At 34.1% G+C, this 16,788-nt stretch overlaps 2 protein-coding genes across 5 annotated transcripts; both read left to right on the top strand.

The window, feature by feature from the left end:
* The first annotated feature begins 2,212 nt into the window (after positions 1–2,212).
* MDA1 (Mitochondrial transcription termination factor family protein) lies at positions 2,213–5,388 on the top strand. 2 transcript variants are annotated; one of them, XM_028247275.2, is made up of 4 exons: positions 2,213–2,466; positions 3,471–3,520; positions 3,656–3,874; positions 3,981–5,388. In XM_028247275.2, the coding sequence occupies exons 1-4, from the start codon at positions 2,396–2,398 to the stop codon at positions 5,093–5,095; spliced, it is 1,455 nt and encodes a 484-aa protein (XP_028103076.2). In that variant the 5' UTR covers positions 2,213–2,395; the 3' UTR covers positions 5,096–5,388. The 2 variants fall into 2 exon arrangements, with proteins under 2 accessions (XP_028103076.2, XP_028103077.2); XM_028247276.2 differs by having other exon boundaries at positions 2,223–2,466; positions 3,659–3,874.
* A 3,028-nt stretch (positions 5,389–8,416) lies between these two features.
* LOC114302273 (sister chromatid cohesion 1 protein 2) lies at positions 8,417–15,830 on the top strand. 3 transcript variants are annotated; one of them, XM_028247273.2, is made up of 13 exons: positions 8,417–8,742; positions 10,297–10,561; positions 10,654–10,691; positions 10,771–10,814; positions 12,251–12,303; positions 12,399–12,814; positions 13,122–13,233; positions 13,902–14,038; positions 14,114–14,466; positions 14,738–14,774; positions 15,175–15,196; positions 15,297–15,429; positions 15,533–15,830. In XM_028247273.2, exons 1-13 carry the CDS (start codon positions 8,619–8,621, stop codon positions 15,641–15,643), a joined length of 1,845 nt encoding a protein of 614 aa, XP_028103074.2. In that variant the 5' UTR covers positions 8,417–8,618; the 3' UTR covers positions 15,644–15,830. The 3 variants fall into 3 exon arrangements, with proteins under 3 accessions (XP_028103074.2, XP_082723767.1, XP_028103075.2); XM_082867641.1 differs by lacking the exon at positions 10,771–10,814; XM_028247274.2 differs by lacking the exon at positions 10,771–10,814 and having other exon boundaries at positions 8,432–8,742; positions 10,654–10,705.
* Positions 15,831–16,788: the final 958 nt, after the last annotated feature.

Here is a 16,788-nt window from a genome sequence, read left to right as displayed (position 1 = left end):
GTGGCTCAAGTGTGAGTAGGGGTCCGTCTTCCCTTCATATGTAGTGAATTTTGGCTGAAGGAAGCCTGATGGTAGGGGCGCGTTTTCAATCGCCGGAACAAACGGCGAAGTCTGCAGCCTTGCCAATGCTTTGTCCGTTGGTTCGTAGGCAGGGCGCGGTATTGGCATTCCAACCTCGATGCCTCCATGCGTCCAAGGAGCCAACCGCTGTAAGGCAGAAACTCTGTGTGGATCCCGTGCCCTGGCATCCTCCTTGCATCGTGCTTTTTCTTCGAGCACGGTTCGTAAATCGGATAATCTGGGTAACTCCGTCTATCTAGATCTGGTTTGGTGCGTATGTGAGGGCCAATACGTGCTTCCTTCAGTGTATGATCTTTTAGATCTCGTCCTCTCAGACCTGGAGTGACGAGTTCTGGAAGACCAGGATTGAGTATCGCCTGTCTTGAGGCTTCTACTTTCTCCTTACGAAGGTGTGGTATTCCTACTACGATTTTCTGAGTGGCGATGGGGCGTCTTGTTTTGTGCCCCTCTCCTGTCGTCAATTCTTTTCTCTTCATCTGGCGTTTTAAGGCCTCCATGTCCGTCGCCATCTTCCTTATTAATTCATCTTGCTCCTTTACGCGGTCTTCCAGAGTTTGAGGATCAATTCTCCGTCTTTGCTTGTCAGGACTTTGCGAGCGAGATTGACGGGGGCTGTGAGTCCGTCTTCCCCTAGTATCTCTCCTGGGGTTATGTCGTTGGGGCTCCAAATCTGCCATGGGAGGGACAAAAGGTAATCCTTCACGTCTTCCTCCCCCATCTGGAGTTTGCCCGTCGATGGCGGAATGTGGCAATTCTTCAATGTGCGCCATTGTTTGTAAAGATGAGAAGCTTTTAGTCAAGAGGTTTTGTTCTGTCTGTAATTCTCACAGACAGCGCCAATTGTACGGGAAAGAAATAAACCTTCTCGTATAATCTTGTTGACCAAGTCCACTCTCCTCCGTATGTCGTCGCTTCGTCACCTGAAAACACAAACGTGAGTTAGCCGGCGGGTGTGTGCCGGAAACCTCTCCGATGCCTAAGTCAGTAATCTTGACAAATAGACAAAAGCTCTGCTTATTCAGAAAGTAAAGTTGTGTGTTACCTCTCCCAATGTGATGTTTGTGAGCTTTTATAAGTTTCGTATGGCACAATCCTAGTAGGACTTCTATTCCTTCATGCAGAGTCCTCCTAGGATTCATACTCCTGTAGGATAATGCTTATCCTTTAACACCCCCCTCACTGTTTAAACCAAGTGAGATGGTTTTATCATGGTCAAACTCCAATATGACCGAAGTAAATATGTTTATGTACAGTCGAAGAGTAAGCCGAACTAATTCTTCCCTTTATTGCTCTTAAGGCAGCTCCTCATGCACAACCCATGGTGCGGTCAGACCGAACTTAATATTTTGAGACCGGTGTAACTTTAAGACCAGTCTAATTCCGAGGAATCTTTAGACCGATCTAACTTTGATCTCCTACTGGACCGGTCTACCTTCACGTCCCTAGGACCGGACTAACTCAAAATAACGTACGACCGGAGTATCTTATATGGCCATTTCACTTCGGCCCTTTATACTGTGACTCATAACGGCCCATCACCTAGTTCGGCCCAATTTTCACATAAATTTCCCTCTCAATATGTATCAATATGATACTTTGGGATAATTAATTATTAGATTTTGCAGTTTAAAGTGCAAACGAGACATAGTTAACCTATATTTGTAAAAGGGTTAGTTACGCTTTTTACTATGTAATTTACTCCAAATTTCACTTTTAATTCATATAATTTTAAACTAAATAATTTGGTTCACACAATGTGTAGCTTTAATTTGCGTATTCTATTCAAAATTAAAATTAAAATTAGCAATTTTAAAATACTTATCAATTTTTAAGGTATAAATAGATAAAATTAATAAAAATTTAGATATAATATCTAAATTAAAATCTAACTTAAAGTATAAAAATCAAATTATTTAAAATAAAATAATAAAAAGTAAAGTAAAATTTGGGTATAAAAAAGTGTAATCAACTTTTTGTTAAAATCTCAACCCATTGGGCTTGCTTTTGCAAATCAATAGTTGCTTAGATAAAGCCCAATAAAATGCGACATTTCTTCCACTTGCTTTGCTGCCCCAAGGTCAGCTCACTCAGCAGCTGATATGTATCCATCTATCTATCTAATAGCTTATAAAATCATATCCATCTCCAAATCAACACCACCCTCATAAACCTCCTTTCTTTGATTCCTTCCTCTGTTTCTCCAAACCCACACCAAATCAAAACCCTTGAAATATTTTCATATCCATATATACGTTATACTAGTTCTTGGGAAACCCAGATTCCCCAAAGCGTAACGCACTCATCTATCGGAAAAATGAAAGCTTTTACTACCGTACCCTTCTCCGACCTTTCTTCTCTAGCCAGAGCAACCTTTTCCACACCAAGGTAACGATGTCTTGTCATGGTTTTCTTTTATTGTCTTTTATTTTTTTAATATGTGGCATGTTTATATAGTATTGTGATTGCCCATTGTTATTGCTTAAAGATTCACATTTCCTGCACTTGTAAGAAACTTGATGATAAATTTTGGGGTTTTATTTATTGTGCTATGGATGTTGGTGAATTGGCTGTGAATGTATTGTACTTGGGCTTGTTAATCATCATAGTGTGTGTGAATGGTTGAGTTGAGGCCTTGAAAGCATATTTCTTCTGAGACTGGATGTTGCTTAATTGACAAACTTTCATGCACCTTTTAGTTAAATTTTAGTATTTTAGGTAGGAATGGAATGACTATTCCTTGGCCCCTAATGGAATGACAATTCTCCTAAATTAGTGAATGGTGATTTTATTTGTAATTTATATTTATTTATTTTTTACCCAACTAAGCATGAGAATGAATAGTACGAGGGAATAACCATACCATTCCAAACTTCATTCTAGTGAACCAAACAATGCGAGTATTAAGATTATGATATGATTGAGCAGAAAAAAGAAAGGAAAATAAATAATTTAAAGCTATGATTCATGGCACTATGAGGAAATATGTTTGGGATAGCTTAAGACATCATCTTAAATTTCAATATGTGGTGCAATAAGGGGAAGAGATTGGAGACAATTCAGGCTCTGGACATGTTAAGTAAATCACATGTTCCTTACTTGGTGGCACGTAAACATACGGGTGTGATAAGACAATGATTGTTCATTGGTATCCATGGAATGTGCAGGCAATCCCAAGTGTGGGAACTTTGTGAAACCCCAGTAATTGTGAAATTTTTTAAATTTTTTTTAAAGATATTTAATGGCTAACATTGCAAATGGTAATGGAAACAACGGCTACCAGTTCTCTCTCTCTCTCTCTCTCTCTCTCTCTCTCTGTATATATATATATATATATATTTTTTTTCTATTTCCAAGTTGGCAAAACTGATTATATTTTAGTATCTTCTCAGGACTCAGCTCAATTTTCCTAAGAAACTATTCTTCTGCCAGGCAAAGTTTGGTAAGCAATTCCTTTTTCATTCATCTTCTTGTTACATCTGATGGACCATCCATACTTTCACTCAGAAGTTCACTATCATGCTTGTATTATTTGGTTCATCTTAACAATATCGGAGAATTTGTTTTGATACATTAGCAGCTGAATCTGGGAATGATGGGTCGTTCAGCTTAAGAGTGGTGCCTTCAAATTTGTTAGTGGCTGAGAAAGAAGAAGCCAAGGCTGTACTGGCCTTGTTCTTGAAAAAACAAGGCTTAAGCAATTCAGTTGCAGCAAGAACTATCAACAAGTCAGAACTTTTCATTGATCACCTCGTTTCAAGGCTTCATTCTGTTCATAAAGCCCGGTATCTAGTAGGTTCGAGTTAAACACATCACTGTTTTCCCTGAAGCATAAGTTTTATGATTGTCTTGTGTTTCAAGCTTTACTGCCCCACTTATTGGATTTTTCTTTGACATTGCAGGACGAGAGCTTACAACTCTTGAGATCAGGGATGCTCTTATTTCATATCTTGATACCCTTTATGAGGAGTATGGAGACATTCTGATAGATGTAGTGGAAAACTTTCCAAATCCACCAATTAAAGGAAAGCCATTAGAAAAGTTACCAAACCCATCAATTGAACACAGATCGGTTGTGCCAGTTTCGGCCCCCAATACCGCCTTCAACCCCAAGAAGTTAAAAGCCTTGGCCAGAGTGACTAATGTCAGTCCTGGAAAGCTCCCTCCTCACATTATCTACCTCATAGAACTTGGCATGGAACTTGAGCTGATCAAAGAAGTGACACGCAAATTCCCTGCCTTTGCCTACTACAGCTTAGAGGGGAAAGTTAAGCCTATTGTTGAGTTCCTTCTTGATCTCGGGGTATCAAAATCAGATATTCCCACCATCCTCACCAAAAGGCCTCAACTTTGTGGAATCAGCCTCTCCGAAAACTTAATACCCACTATGACATTTTTAGAGGACTTGGGTGTGGACAAGAAACAATGGGCGAAGGTGATTTACCGATTCCCAGCACTTCTCACTTATAGCAGGCAAAAATTGATGTCAACCGTGGATTTTCTTTATGAAATGGGGCTTTCAGCGGAGAGCGTGGGCAAGATTCTAACACGCTGCCCACATATTATAAGCTACAGTGTGGAGGATAAGTTACGGCCTACAACTGAATATTTTCGTTGTTTGGGAGTTGATGTTGCGCTTCTTCTCCACAGATCACCACAAACTTTTGGTCTAAGTATTGAGGCCAATTTGAAGCCCGTGACAGAATTTTTCTTGGAGAGGGGTTACAATATAGAGGATGTTGCAACTATGATTTCAAGATACGGAGCTCTGTATACTTTTAGCTTGTTGGATAATTTGATACCCAAGTGGGAGTTCTTTTTAACAATGGATTACCCGAAATCTGAACTGATTAAATTTCCTCAGTATTTCGGTTACAGCTTGGATGAGAGGATTAAACCTAGGTATGCAATTGTGACTGAGAGTGGAGTAAGGTTGCTGCTGAACCAAGTCCTATCTCTTTCAGATGGCGAGTTTGATAAGGTGTTGAAGCGGAAAATGAAGAAGAATACTGGATGACATGACTCCGGGTGTCTGATCTAGCGGCCATGATCTAGGTTTGGGCATGGAACAACGAGACATTTGTGATTGCTTGGTCCACAAACCCAGTAATTTGTTGGATGGGGCCTTAGTGATGACTCATGATGCATTGTTTAAGAAGTAGAAATTACCAGACTTCGGGCATTTCATTGTTGTTGTTTTGATGTGTGTATTCAAGGACAAGAGTAGATAATTATTTCATGTATAATTGTGTAAAAAAAGATAATATGAAGGAAATATTCACCTTGCTCCGTGAGCTCTTTCTTCCAACATATTTTTGTGTTATGGTGTCCTGATTGCTACGAGTTTTTTCTTAGGAAAAAAAAGGTTTGCTAGTGATCCTTTAGGCTGTGTTTAGATATAGATATAGATATAGCTAGGGAAATAGAAATGAAAAATGTGAGTGAAGTATAATTATATGGAAAAAAGGTTGGGCCCTTTTGGGAATTTCTATCATTCTCACCGTATTGTGATTGGTTAATTTTTTTTTTTTTGTTTTTTGTTTTTTTTTCTCTCATCTTTGGCTGACATGTGTCTGTGAGAGTTGTGAGGATAAAAAAAAAAAAAAGGGTTTGTATCATTTCTGATTCATTTATATTTTCACTTTTTAAAAAAACAATTATACTCTATGGTTCAAATACAGTTTTAAGGAATGTAAACCGTAATATGTTGTCTAAATCCTTTAGGGCATGTTTAATTGACAAGATTAGATGATAAAATTGGGATTATTAATTCGTGAGTCCAATAATCATGTGTTTGTTTTGAAATTTTATTTTAGGATTATTAATCCAACAAATTTGTAGGATTATTAGTAATGGGTTAGGGGTGAGATTATTTATCCTGAGTTGGGAAATAAAATAAAAAAGACTATTTTATCCTTGACTAAAAAGTAAAACACATATTATTTTTATATAATTTTATATTTTAGAAGGCTAAAAATAATTTTTAAAAATTTAAAAATATTTTTTGATAATTATTTATCAAATTAGTTTATATTTTAAAAAATAAAAAATAAAAAACAAACCAAACATGGCTTTGTATTTTTATTTTGCTTTTAATTATTTTTATTTATAATTTTTTTTTAAAACCACGTTTATGAAGAAATTTTGATAAAGTAAAGATTGTGAAGAAATATTAATGGAGGGTAAGATTGGAAAAGAAAATAAATATAATTATAATCTTACATTTATAGGTTTTTTTATTCAATACAAATCAAGCAATAGATTAGGGAATAATTTATCCTACTAATCAAATTAAATAGTGAATGTCACATTAATTTAATGAAATTATTAATACTTTCACATTAGTCTTATGAATCAAATATGATCTTATTGTCATAACATTCTCAAGAAATTATTTGATATTTCAAAAATATAATGTAATTATGTGTATACCAAATAATAAAGTATATGTGACAATTTAAAAATAAATAAATAAAAATTATTGTTCAGTCCATATTTTAAAAAATAATTATAAATTCATAAAAAAATTATAATTATAATTATTAATATTTATAAAATTTATTATTGATTTTAATTATTTTTATAAATATAAATGATTTAATATTTCCAAAAAAAAAAGACAAAATCATCACCCATAACCAAACGACAGAATACAGTTCGTTAAGGAACGTGGACAATGACACGTGGCATGGTCAAATTAACCATATGGCTTACCACAATCCGTTAATTGAAGTGTGCGGCCCTAAAAGGATAAGTATGAAACGCAAAGCTGTCAAATTTTACTGTCGGCAGTAAAATTTAAAATTTGCCTATAAATCGAATTTCATGTTATTTTACAACTTCACCCTGCATTTCTTTTCATCCATCATATGGGTCTCGTTTGGAAAGTTAATCATTTTAAGTTAACTAAAAAAAGTTATATTTACAAATACAATTAATTCGATAATTATGAGAAAAAAAAAATAATTATAAATTAAATGTGATATTTTATTTTATTGACTATTTTAAATTATTTATTTTTATTGACTATTTTAATCCAAATAACCTTCCTAAACAAGACCATAAGCTTTGGACTCAACTATAACAATCTCCTTAAACTTTATAAAAAAAAATAACAATAAATTTCCCCCTTAGTCATATGAATTATAAATTCTCCTATCATAGCTTCTTTCTCTTAAAATAAATTATTAATACTAAAAGAAAATGGCACATCAAGTATTATCAAGCCACTCTATCACAAACTTTCGCTCTCTACCCTTTATACTTACCATCCGTTCTTGGCTATCATGGCCACTTTCGTCACTTTACATCCTTCCTCAAATAAGTAATTTGAAACGCTTAAAAAAATTAAAAAGTTGCCCTCAATATTTCAATGACTTGCTATATTATCATGTGCTTGCTTTCAAATTTAGTTGTTTGTAGTCATCTATTTATATTTCGAATCATACAATAGACTTCAATTGTTCAAGTTAGCTATTAAAACTCAACATTATTACTCTCACATAATAAAAAACTAAAATGGACAATTTTATTATCTGACATTTGGAGATTATTGAAGGCATTAGCAATTTTGTTGAGGTATTATCATATTTAATTAACCTAAAGTGCTCTAAATGGATAGCAAGTTTTGCAAAAATTGTGAAAAAGACCAACAATATCCCTAATATCTGATAGTTTGGTGGCGCAACCATTATCTCCTATCTTTTATCTAAAAGAGTTAAATTGTTTATATTAAGAACAACCATGATACAGACCTCCACTATCCCCCACTCCCACTACCCCTCACACACATGGGGGTTATTGATTGGAGAAAAAAAAAAATTGGCCAATGACCGTCCACTGGGGGTCCCAAGCATTATACTATTAAGAATCTTAAGGGGTATATGATAACAATTAACATACAAAAGGTCAACTATTGTTGTCGAACTTATTAAAACCTCAAGTTTGCCATCAATTGGCAGAAGTCCTCTTGGATTTTCAATAATATTTGCAATATGAAAGAGCATATAACATTTATGTGATATAATTCACTTTTTCCATTGCATTATTACATTTTTTTTCCTTCATCTATATGGATTAGGCATTTTAGAAATAATAATAAAGATAGACTATAAGTTTAGGCATTTTGAAAAATAAAATTATTGGCATCAACTAATTGATGCAATAATTAACTAACCAACACAGAAATTAAAATACCATATAACTCAAGGGGTGAGAGGTATTTTCCCAAAAAAACTCAGGAAATTAATTGCAATTTAAATAAACACTAGGGATGTATTTGTAATTAAATTTAATTCATTAATTGATTTTATTATTATTATTTTAAGACTTATTTGGTACTCTTCTCATTTTCATTTTTTTTTAATTTTTTTCCCCTGAGAATTCTCTGATACACTTTTGTTTCAGGTCGACCGTTTCTTCTTTCTCATAGGCACACAAAACCACCCTCTCATGTATCAGTTGCAGAACATCTTTTGAAATTTCTGAATCAAACTCAGAGAGAGAGAGAGAGAGAGAGAGATAGCGAAGTGAAGAGAAACATGTTCTACTCGCACTGTTTCCTTTCTAGGAAAGGGCCTTTAGGAACCATATGGGTCGCTGCTCATTGTTTCAAAAGGGTGAAGAAACACCAAGTTGCTCAGATTAACATCTCTTCTTCAGTGGGTAAGTTCCCAATTTATCTTTTTTGTCTCTCTTTTCACTGCCCATTTCATACTTTCTGCTGATTTTCTTTTCCCGGAGAGCTTTAAGTGAGAAATGAAATGAATAATGCTTTAATTTAGTTGATAATGTCTTCATTTTCTAACCCTTTTTTAGAGTTAATTTATTTTGCTTCCTATAAATTTTCCCAATAACCAAACAGATGGTGTGCTTGTTTTGTTCTGTTTTTGGTAAGATAGTGCAAGGAGAGAAATGGGCATTTCATATATGTTATTTATTTTTTGGGTTTTCTACCCTATAATTTCGATTTTTTTACTGTGTTAACTTTTCTCTACTACATGTATTTGTAACCTAGCTTTGGGCTTTCCATGGGTACTTTATTTTGAATTGTATTGATTAGTTACTTTTCTGTAGGTTACTATGGACATTGTAGGAACTGGATGATAAGAATTAATTGAGAAATAATTGTTTGTTTGTTGAAATCAGTTGATTTGAAAATTGTCGATAACAATAACTTATGATATAATGAATGAAATAGTTATCGGCTAACCTTTTCCTAATTTGTGAAATTATTGGAAACCTTTTGAAAAAAAAAAAGGTAGGGTGCACAAAAAACCCAGTAAATTCAGTTTTTTCAAGACATTGGTTCGGTTCTGGGTCTTACAATCATCAACCCAACAAGATTGGGCTAGGCCTTGGTTTAGGCCATGATTAAACCAAGACCCGAACCTATATATATATATATATTGTATAAAATTCTATATATGTTCACATATCGGATTAAATAGAATTCATTTCTCACCTTCATTTAGACAACTCATTTATAGAAACTAGATAAATTTTTTTAAAATTTTCTACATTGGCTCATTAACAGTTAAGGGTATTTATTTTTTCATATTGACTTATTCACATAAACTTTTTTGGTATATATGTTGTTCTTCTTTGTTTGTGTTATGTTAAAAAAAATGTTACAGGCTTATTTTCTCTAATCATTTATTGTTGATTGGTTCACTAATTTTTAGTATAGTGGAACCGTGGTTCCAACCTGAGCTACATTGGGTTGGTTTGGTTCTAGTGCACGATTGGTTCAGTTCTAGGCCCAAAAACTTGGAACCGATCATGATTGGTTTGGTTTGGTTATAAGTTTAGTGCTAACCTGAACCAAACAGACTGATGCTCACCCCTAGAGGTGGATATGTTTGTGCCTAGAAGGGTTTGAATAGGCTAAAAGGTTTGTCAATTTTAGTCTCTCAATCCAATTTTTCTCAATCAATTTTATCAACAATATTCACACAATATCATAGTAATCAAATAAAAAATGAACAGTGTTTGAGATGTTTTGACCAAATGTTTAAGGTGTAACTCTGGTATTATGGGGGAGATTGAGACTCCCAAAACAAAAGATATGTTTCTTCTTGCGGCACTGTGAATGGAGTTCATATCTTTAGTCAATTTTAGTGTTTGGTTTGGAATGGTTATCTTATTGCCAATTACTTCCAATTGCTGGTGTCTTGAATATTTTGACAGCCTTAGTTATCTTCTTCTTTCTTAATACAGACAAGATATTGGTAGATGAAGTTCCTGTTGTCACATATAGAGTACTAGGGCACCTTCTCCTGGGTGTTGTGAGGATATACTCAAAGAAGGTTGAGTATCTGTTCCATGACTGCCGTAAGGTGCTGGTTAAAGTTAATGATTTTGCGGGTAGCAAAATAACTAATGTGCATATTCAAGCTATGTGCCCACCTTATCTCTCCATCACTCGACCAAAAAGGTTTGAACTCGATGCTTTTGATCTGCAGATATTGGAAGATGGAAGCGGGTGAGCTATATAATAATCACCATTTCAAAAGTTTGAAGTTTTCATCTTTCCTGCTACTAACTCTTGGCCACCTCTTTACTCTGATTTTGCAGGGTCAATGAAAGACCTGATGAAGATATTATGCTTCCAGGTATTAAAATTACAGTAAGTTCTTTATAACTTCATTGGCTTGGTTGCACTTTGCATAATTTGGCCTTTATATAAAACAGATGCAAGGCAAAATGACGGCGCTGGACATGACTCGTTTGACAAGGTGTGCATTGTTTGTGTTGCGATGCAACATCTTCAGTGTCTTTTTTCCCTGTTTATGAAAGAATATAATTAAGTTTTTGAGAACACCATAGGATCAAATTGAACATAGGAGATTATAAATTTATTTTTAACTTCTCTAGCCCATTATGCACGCGTTTATTCTTCAAATTTGATTTCTCATGATTTGTTTCTACTTCGTTCAAATTCTGTCAAAATCATGTGTAAGATTGTTTGATACCACAAAACCCATTTAAGATTGTATTTTTTTGTAAGATTATGTCTTTGAAAGTTTGTTGGTTAACTTGTGTGTTATGGGTCTTGATAACCACCTTTAATGGGCGCTGGTTAGGGATCAAATAATATAAAAAAAGTTAGAAATCCAATACACATTTGACATATTTCCCTACACATATATTTCTATACATCTTTCGCTTATTTCGATAAACATTTTACACATACCAATATTAATCAACACCCATTGGGCGGTGGTTAGGATTTTCCCATCTTCTTAGCTCAGAACTTAAAGATCAATAGTTTTTGTCCTTTTAGCAAATTGCTACGAAATGGTTGGATTAGTAATGTATGTATTATTGGCAAAATAAAGGTGAGGGGACAGTATGGCCCTATCTCTCTGCCTATGTCAAGCGACAGTATCATCCTCTTATAGATGGTCTCTTCGGTTCATTTTCTCATAGTGGCACCCAGCAGCAGATTATTGTAGTGACTCATTGCATAATTAGTAAAACAGTATTGAAAACATCTGTGCAAAGATTTTATTTTTCCATTATTCTTCTTCTTCAGCATGATACTTAATGGGTTATTAACTAAACCAAATAAATGCTACAACCAACTTACTCAATTTCTTCAGTTTCTGTTTGGCAACTCTTATTGCTTGAATAAGCATTTAAAATTCTACTTACTTGTATAGTGTATTTTTTAGGTGTTCATTACCGATTGTGCCCATTCTTATCTTGCTCATATTATTGCCATTTAATTAAGCTACTCGTCGCTAATGAGTGTTCTCCACCCAAATAATAGTTGGCCTTGTGATCTTCTCCCAAGAGTTTCTAATGATTTGAGAGGAATTCTTCAGCCACACAACACTCTAGATCATTCTTTCCTCTTCAAAGAACCTGCTTAACCCATGGATAATGTCCTTTTCCTTAATTACCAATCCAAGAAATTGGTTGGTTTTGTTATGTACTCATACAATGTTATTGTTAGGTTGACATCCAAAAGGAGAAATTTGCTATGAAGGTGCTGAGAAAATTCGAATTAATTATAGGACAAACATTTGGATCTCTCTCTCTCTCTCTCTCTCTCTCTCATTGAATATACATAATTTAGCCTTTTCAATTTGCAGTATCACTCTGAGGAAGATGCTCTCTCTCTCTCTTTCTCATTGAATATACATAATTTAGCCTTTTTAATTTGCAGTATCACTCTGAGGAAGATGCTGCAAATTTTGAAACTTACACTCCGGTTAAAGAGTATGTACACAAAATCCCTCATGTTTCTTCTTGGAATTGCTCTAGATATATTTCTTTGAGCTTGTTGAAAATATACTTTTGTATCCCTGTTGCAGTGTTCTTTCACATTACATCATGAAGAATGACATGATGGTGGCAAGTGCATCACATAATTTAAGCAAAGCAAGCATAGAGAAACTTAGAGGCAATATTTTTTCACTGGAAGAACGTCTGGATCCTATGCCACTTGGTGAGTGTGAGGAAGAACCAGGTATTGTTAGACCATTGGGTGAGAAGTATCAGATTGACACAGAGCAGATAAAGTTTCCCGACACTGAAACTGTTAGGGCTGAGGAGAACCCCCCAGACCCTATTAGATCATTTGATCAAGAGCAACAAATGAATGCAGAGCAGATAAAAATCCCAGAAATGATATCACCAGAAAGCGGAATGTGTCGGATAAATACAGAAGACCACCTGGAACCCATTACTGTTGATGTAACTTTCCAGTCCAAGTACCCAAATGCTTCAGGTATATGCTGGCTCAATCCTTTTTTTTTTTTTTATTGGAAATGAAAATTGTAGAATCTTTTCTAACTGTATCCTCAGTAAAAGGGTTGATTGTGCTCGCACCAACTTGAGATTGGCCAAATCTTGGTTTTTACTGGTTTCTGCAAACCTTAGCTTTTACTTGATTGTGCTCTTATTGTTTCTTCAATTCTTAGCTTTTACTGGTTTTATGTTTTGTGAAATCAAGTGAAAGTTATGATATTAATTTCTGAGAAGTTATTTATGTTTGAAAATTTTTTCGTAGATCGACAATTCTTCTATTAATGCAGGCGCCACTACACCAGAGGTCATGGTTGTTCCAACTCCAGCTGCTAAGGAGCAAGCTAGAGTTTCAAGGAAGAGAAGGTGTTTGTTTGATGACATCATCGTGTTGCCTAACAAGTATGTGAGAATAAGTTTGTGTTTGAATTCTACATAGAGGTGATTCCAACTTGCTGATGTTAGAATTCTACGCTAGATAATATTGTCTTTTCAAAATGGTTTTTATGATGGCTTTTAACCGATAATCCTAATGCTTATTGGTAGTTTCAAAGGTGATGGGTCTTTTATTGTAATTATTGTGGCTTCCAATAATTTTTTTTACTCTTGATAACAGTCCATATTGGACATGTTAAATCAATATTTAACTGTTCTATTAAAAAAGTTTTAACTCTTTCCTTTTGACAATCATACGAGTTTATATACACAATGGGGAACACTCTTTAGTGGAAATGACATCTAATTTCAAATCAATTCTACAATTAAATCACTTGCAAGAAAAACTAGTGAATTTCCAATCAATTGGTAGGCTATAAGGTTGAACTCCTGTTTTTGAGTTGTCATTACAATTCTAGCTATGAATTCACTTCTGGTTCTAATGATCTTAGCGCTCGGACCAAGCCTTGTAACATCTGGAATTTGCTAGTATATGCATGGAATTTGAAAATCTGTTGACATCCATAGGAGACATCTATTTGATCACAATCATACACGCTTATCTTAAAATGGCCCAAATTTATGCGGAGGAGAAAATTAATTTTGTACGGTACTTCATCTTTTCGTTCTTACAGGGTACTTAAGGAAAGCATTGATGACTCGAGTGACTTGATTTGTAAACGAAGGAAAGCTCCTCATACTTCTCTCCATGCCTGGAAGGCGTATCAAATTTCAAATCTCCCTCACACTTTCTCAGAGTCTTTGATTCCTTGTGAGTTCTATTTAATTTTCTGATATGTGGTGGCCATAGATGTCATTCTATTTTACTAATGATGCCTTTCTGCAGGTATTTCATCAGAGCTCATATCTCTCTTCTGCAGAAAGAAATTAAAAACCCAAGAGGCAGTTGAAACCGTGGAAGCTTCTGAAAAATTAGATATATTAAGTCCAGATGCAGTTAAAACTACGGAAGCTCCTGAAAAATTAGACATATTAGGATCCCCAACTGTTCATAGATCTTTGGATGAAACAGAAATTGTTGCTCCTTCAACACCTGTTACCCGCTCAACTCCTCCTTTGAGGTTGCAAGAGGCTCTTGAAATTACTAAGTTGGATAGAGTGGGACCCTCAAGATCATTTGAAAGCATAGAGAAAGAGTCATCTGAGGATAAAGAATTTGATTTTAGCCTGCTAAATGAGGTGACTTCATGTTTATGTAGACTATGCATTCTTGTCTATCAATTTTCTTGGGAGCATTTAACGAAATTTCTGTCAAAAGAATAGTACAGAATAGAGAGACTTCTATAGTCTGCTTGTGATAAGTTCAGACTAATCAAATGCTACGTTGTTACGCTGATTGTATTTTCATATTCTGTTCTCAAATGCTGGATTGTTTAGTTCACAATTTTGTTGGAATTCAACTTACCTGGCAAACTGTGATGATAGAATGTTGCTCTTAATTCCATGTCAGGAGATTAATTCATGCGAAGGAGTTAGTCACGAAACGAGTAAGAGCACTTCCAAATTAATTCCATTCTTGTACATATGGTTTCGTTTTTTCTTTTTCTTTTTCTTTTTAATAAATTAAACAGTATTTTGGACATTTAAGTGGGGTTTGGCAATTGCTTTTTCTTTTCTTTTTTAAAATCTAAAAAAGAATATGCTTTTGGTATTTGCTAATTTTTTTATTTTACTTTTTTGAGCCTTTTCAAACTGGCTTTTTGATGGGAAATTACCATATTACCCTTATAGTGTTGTAGAGCCCTATGGGGGACTGAAATTTCTCAAAGTATTGAGGGCAAAATCATTTTTTCACAAATTTTCCAAAAAACTGCTTATTTTGTTCTTCCAAACAGGTTTTGGTGCATTTTATATGGCGCTCTTATCCAACTCTTATTTTGGTTGCAGGTGAATGGTCGGTCAGAACCAGGTAGGTTGATGGATAGAATTTCTCTTTTCGCTTTAATTTCACAGCTCCTATTGTGAATTTATGAAAAAATCTTTCAATTTGTTAAACTTGTGGCGAACAGAATGCTAGCAAGGTACCTGCACAGAAGCTTTCTACATCGAAAGAAACAAAGAGAAGATGGGGTAGTGAACTTATCGCAGGTTCTGAAACGGAAAACCAAGGGCGAAAGTGCAAGGGTATTCTACGAGATACTGGTACGCTGTTTTCCTTCCATTCCTTTCTTCCTATACCAGTGTTTGTCCCAACTTTGCAGATTTAAATGAAGAGTTAACATGAATAAAAATCTGATGACTTCAGGTTTTGAAAACGAAAGGATGTATAGATATGAAGCAGAATGCAGCCTATGATGACATACTTGTACTAGAAACTCCAAAGTTGCTGCAATGTTGTGAAGCTGATGTGAAGTAAAATGCTAGTGGGGATCCAAAGCTGTAGGGTCTATCTGTGTTTAATTAACAAAATATGTATCATCTCATGTACATACATCAGTAGTTGTTAGAGAGAGTTTAGAATTTTGCAACCCGGATAGCTTGTATATTAAATTATCAGGTGTAAGAATGTTTATTTAAGTCCAGTTTTAACTATTGCCTAGTAATGGTCCAGATTTCTTGGTTTATTTTCATTTATTTGTAGTTTATTTAGCTTAAAATTCGAATTAACATTCTAAAGCAGTTGTATTTTAGTTTTCAAAGTGTGGGTTTCAGTTGTTTTTATAAAAAAAAACAGAAGATAAAGTCAAGTTTTTTTTAATATAAAAATAAATTAATTAAAACCGTTACTAAAAGTCATTTAACATAACTGTTAAGTGTTCTAAATTAAACTGTCAAACTTTACCAATTTTTTTAAAATTTAAATTTATTTTAACTTAGTTTGTATCAGTTTCTTTTACTGGTTTATTAATGAATGGATGTTTTTAATTAACATTTTATTTTACTTTGGCGCCCTTTTCTTCTACCACATGCCTCCCTCTTTCGTTACCACTCTGTTTTTGCTCTCCTATCATTTTTGGAGTTGGATAATTACTAAGAATTTAGAACAAAAATATGGAAAAATGGATTTACATTTTATTCATTTTTTAAAATTTTTTTTAAAATTCTTACTCAAATTCATAATCTAAATACAACGTTAAGCTCTTATCCTTTTGTATACAAATTTTTTGAAGGTATGATTGTATTAATTTATTGTGAAAAGGTTTTCCAAGCAAAAATGTTATAAATCTACCTTTATTAACTCATAATTTATCTCTAATATATTTATGTGGTGAAAATTAAATTAATGAAATATAAAGTTCATGAGTACTACGAATTTAAACTACTGATTTTTTTTTCTCTCCTAGAATAACTTCTGAGTTTGATCATTATTTTTGGTGTTTGATTAGTTTTGATCATTATTTGAACGAAAAGCCTAGGCTCAAAAAGTGTACCAGAAAATTAACCAGATCCTTATATCAATGGTGCAGATTTAAAAGGTGTTATTGTGATTGTGAGACCATATTTTACGGGAATCTAGGCCATTAATGTTATATTCTAGACTCTTTTTTTTTTTTTTTGTTG

This window comes from Camellia sinensis, chromosome 4, assembly GCF_055761805.1.
Source record: "Camellia sinensis isolate YWXY chromosome 4, ASM5576180v1, whole genome shotgun sequence".
Classification (NCBI taxonomy): domain Eukaryota; kingdom Viridiplantae; phylum Streptophyta; class Magnoliopsida; order Ericales; family Theaceae; genus Camellia; species Camellia sinensis.
This window is presented reverse-complemented; position numbering and strand designations above follow the sequence as displayed.

Bases quoted from the DNA above. Each gene is read 5' to 3' on its own strand.
- MDA1 (XM_028247275.2), top strand. From the start codon at position 2,396: ATGAAAGCTTTTACTACCGTACCCTTCTCCGACCTTTCTTCTCTAGCC. The intron at 2,467-3,470 runs GTAACGATGTCT...GTATCTTCTCAG, and splicing joins GCAACCTTTTCCACACCAAG to GACTCAGCTCAATTTTCCTA. The intron at 3,521-3,655 runs GTAAGCAATTCC...TTGATACATTAG, and splicing joins CTTCTGCCAGGCAAAGTTTG to CAGCTGAATCTGGGAATGAT.
- LOC114302273 (XM_028247273.2), top strand. From the start codon at position 8,619: ATGTTCTACTCGCACTGTTTCCTTTCTAGGAAAGGGCCTTTAGGAACC. The intron at 10,692-10,770 runs GTATTAAAATTA...TATATAAAACAG, and splicing joins TGAAGATATTATGCTTCCAG to ATGCAAGGCAAAATGACGGC. The intron at 10,815-12,250 runs GTGTGCATTGTT...TTTAATTTGCAG, and splicing joins GACATGACTCGTTTGACAAG to TATCACTCTGAGGAAGATGC.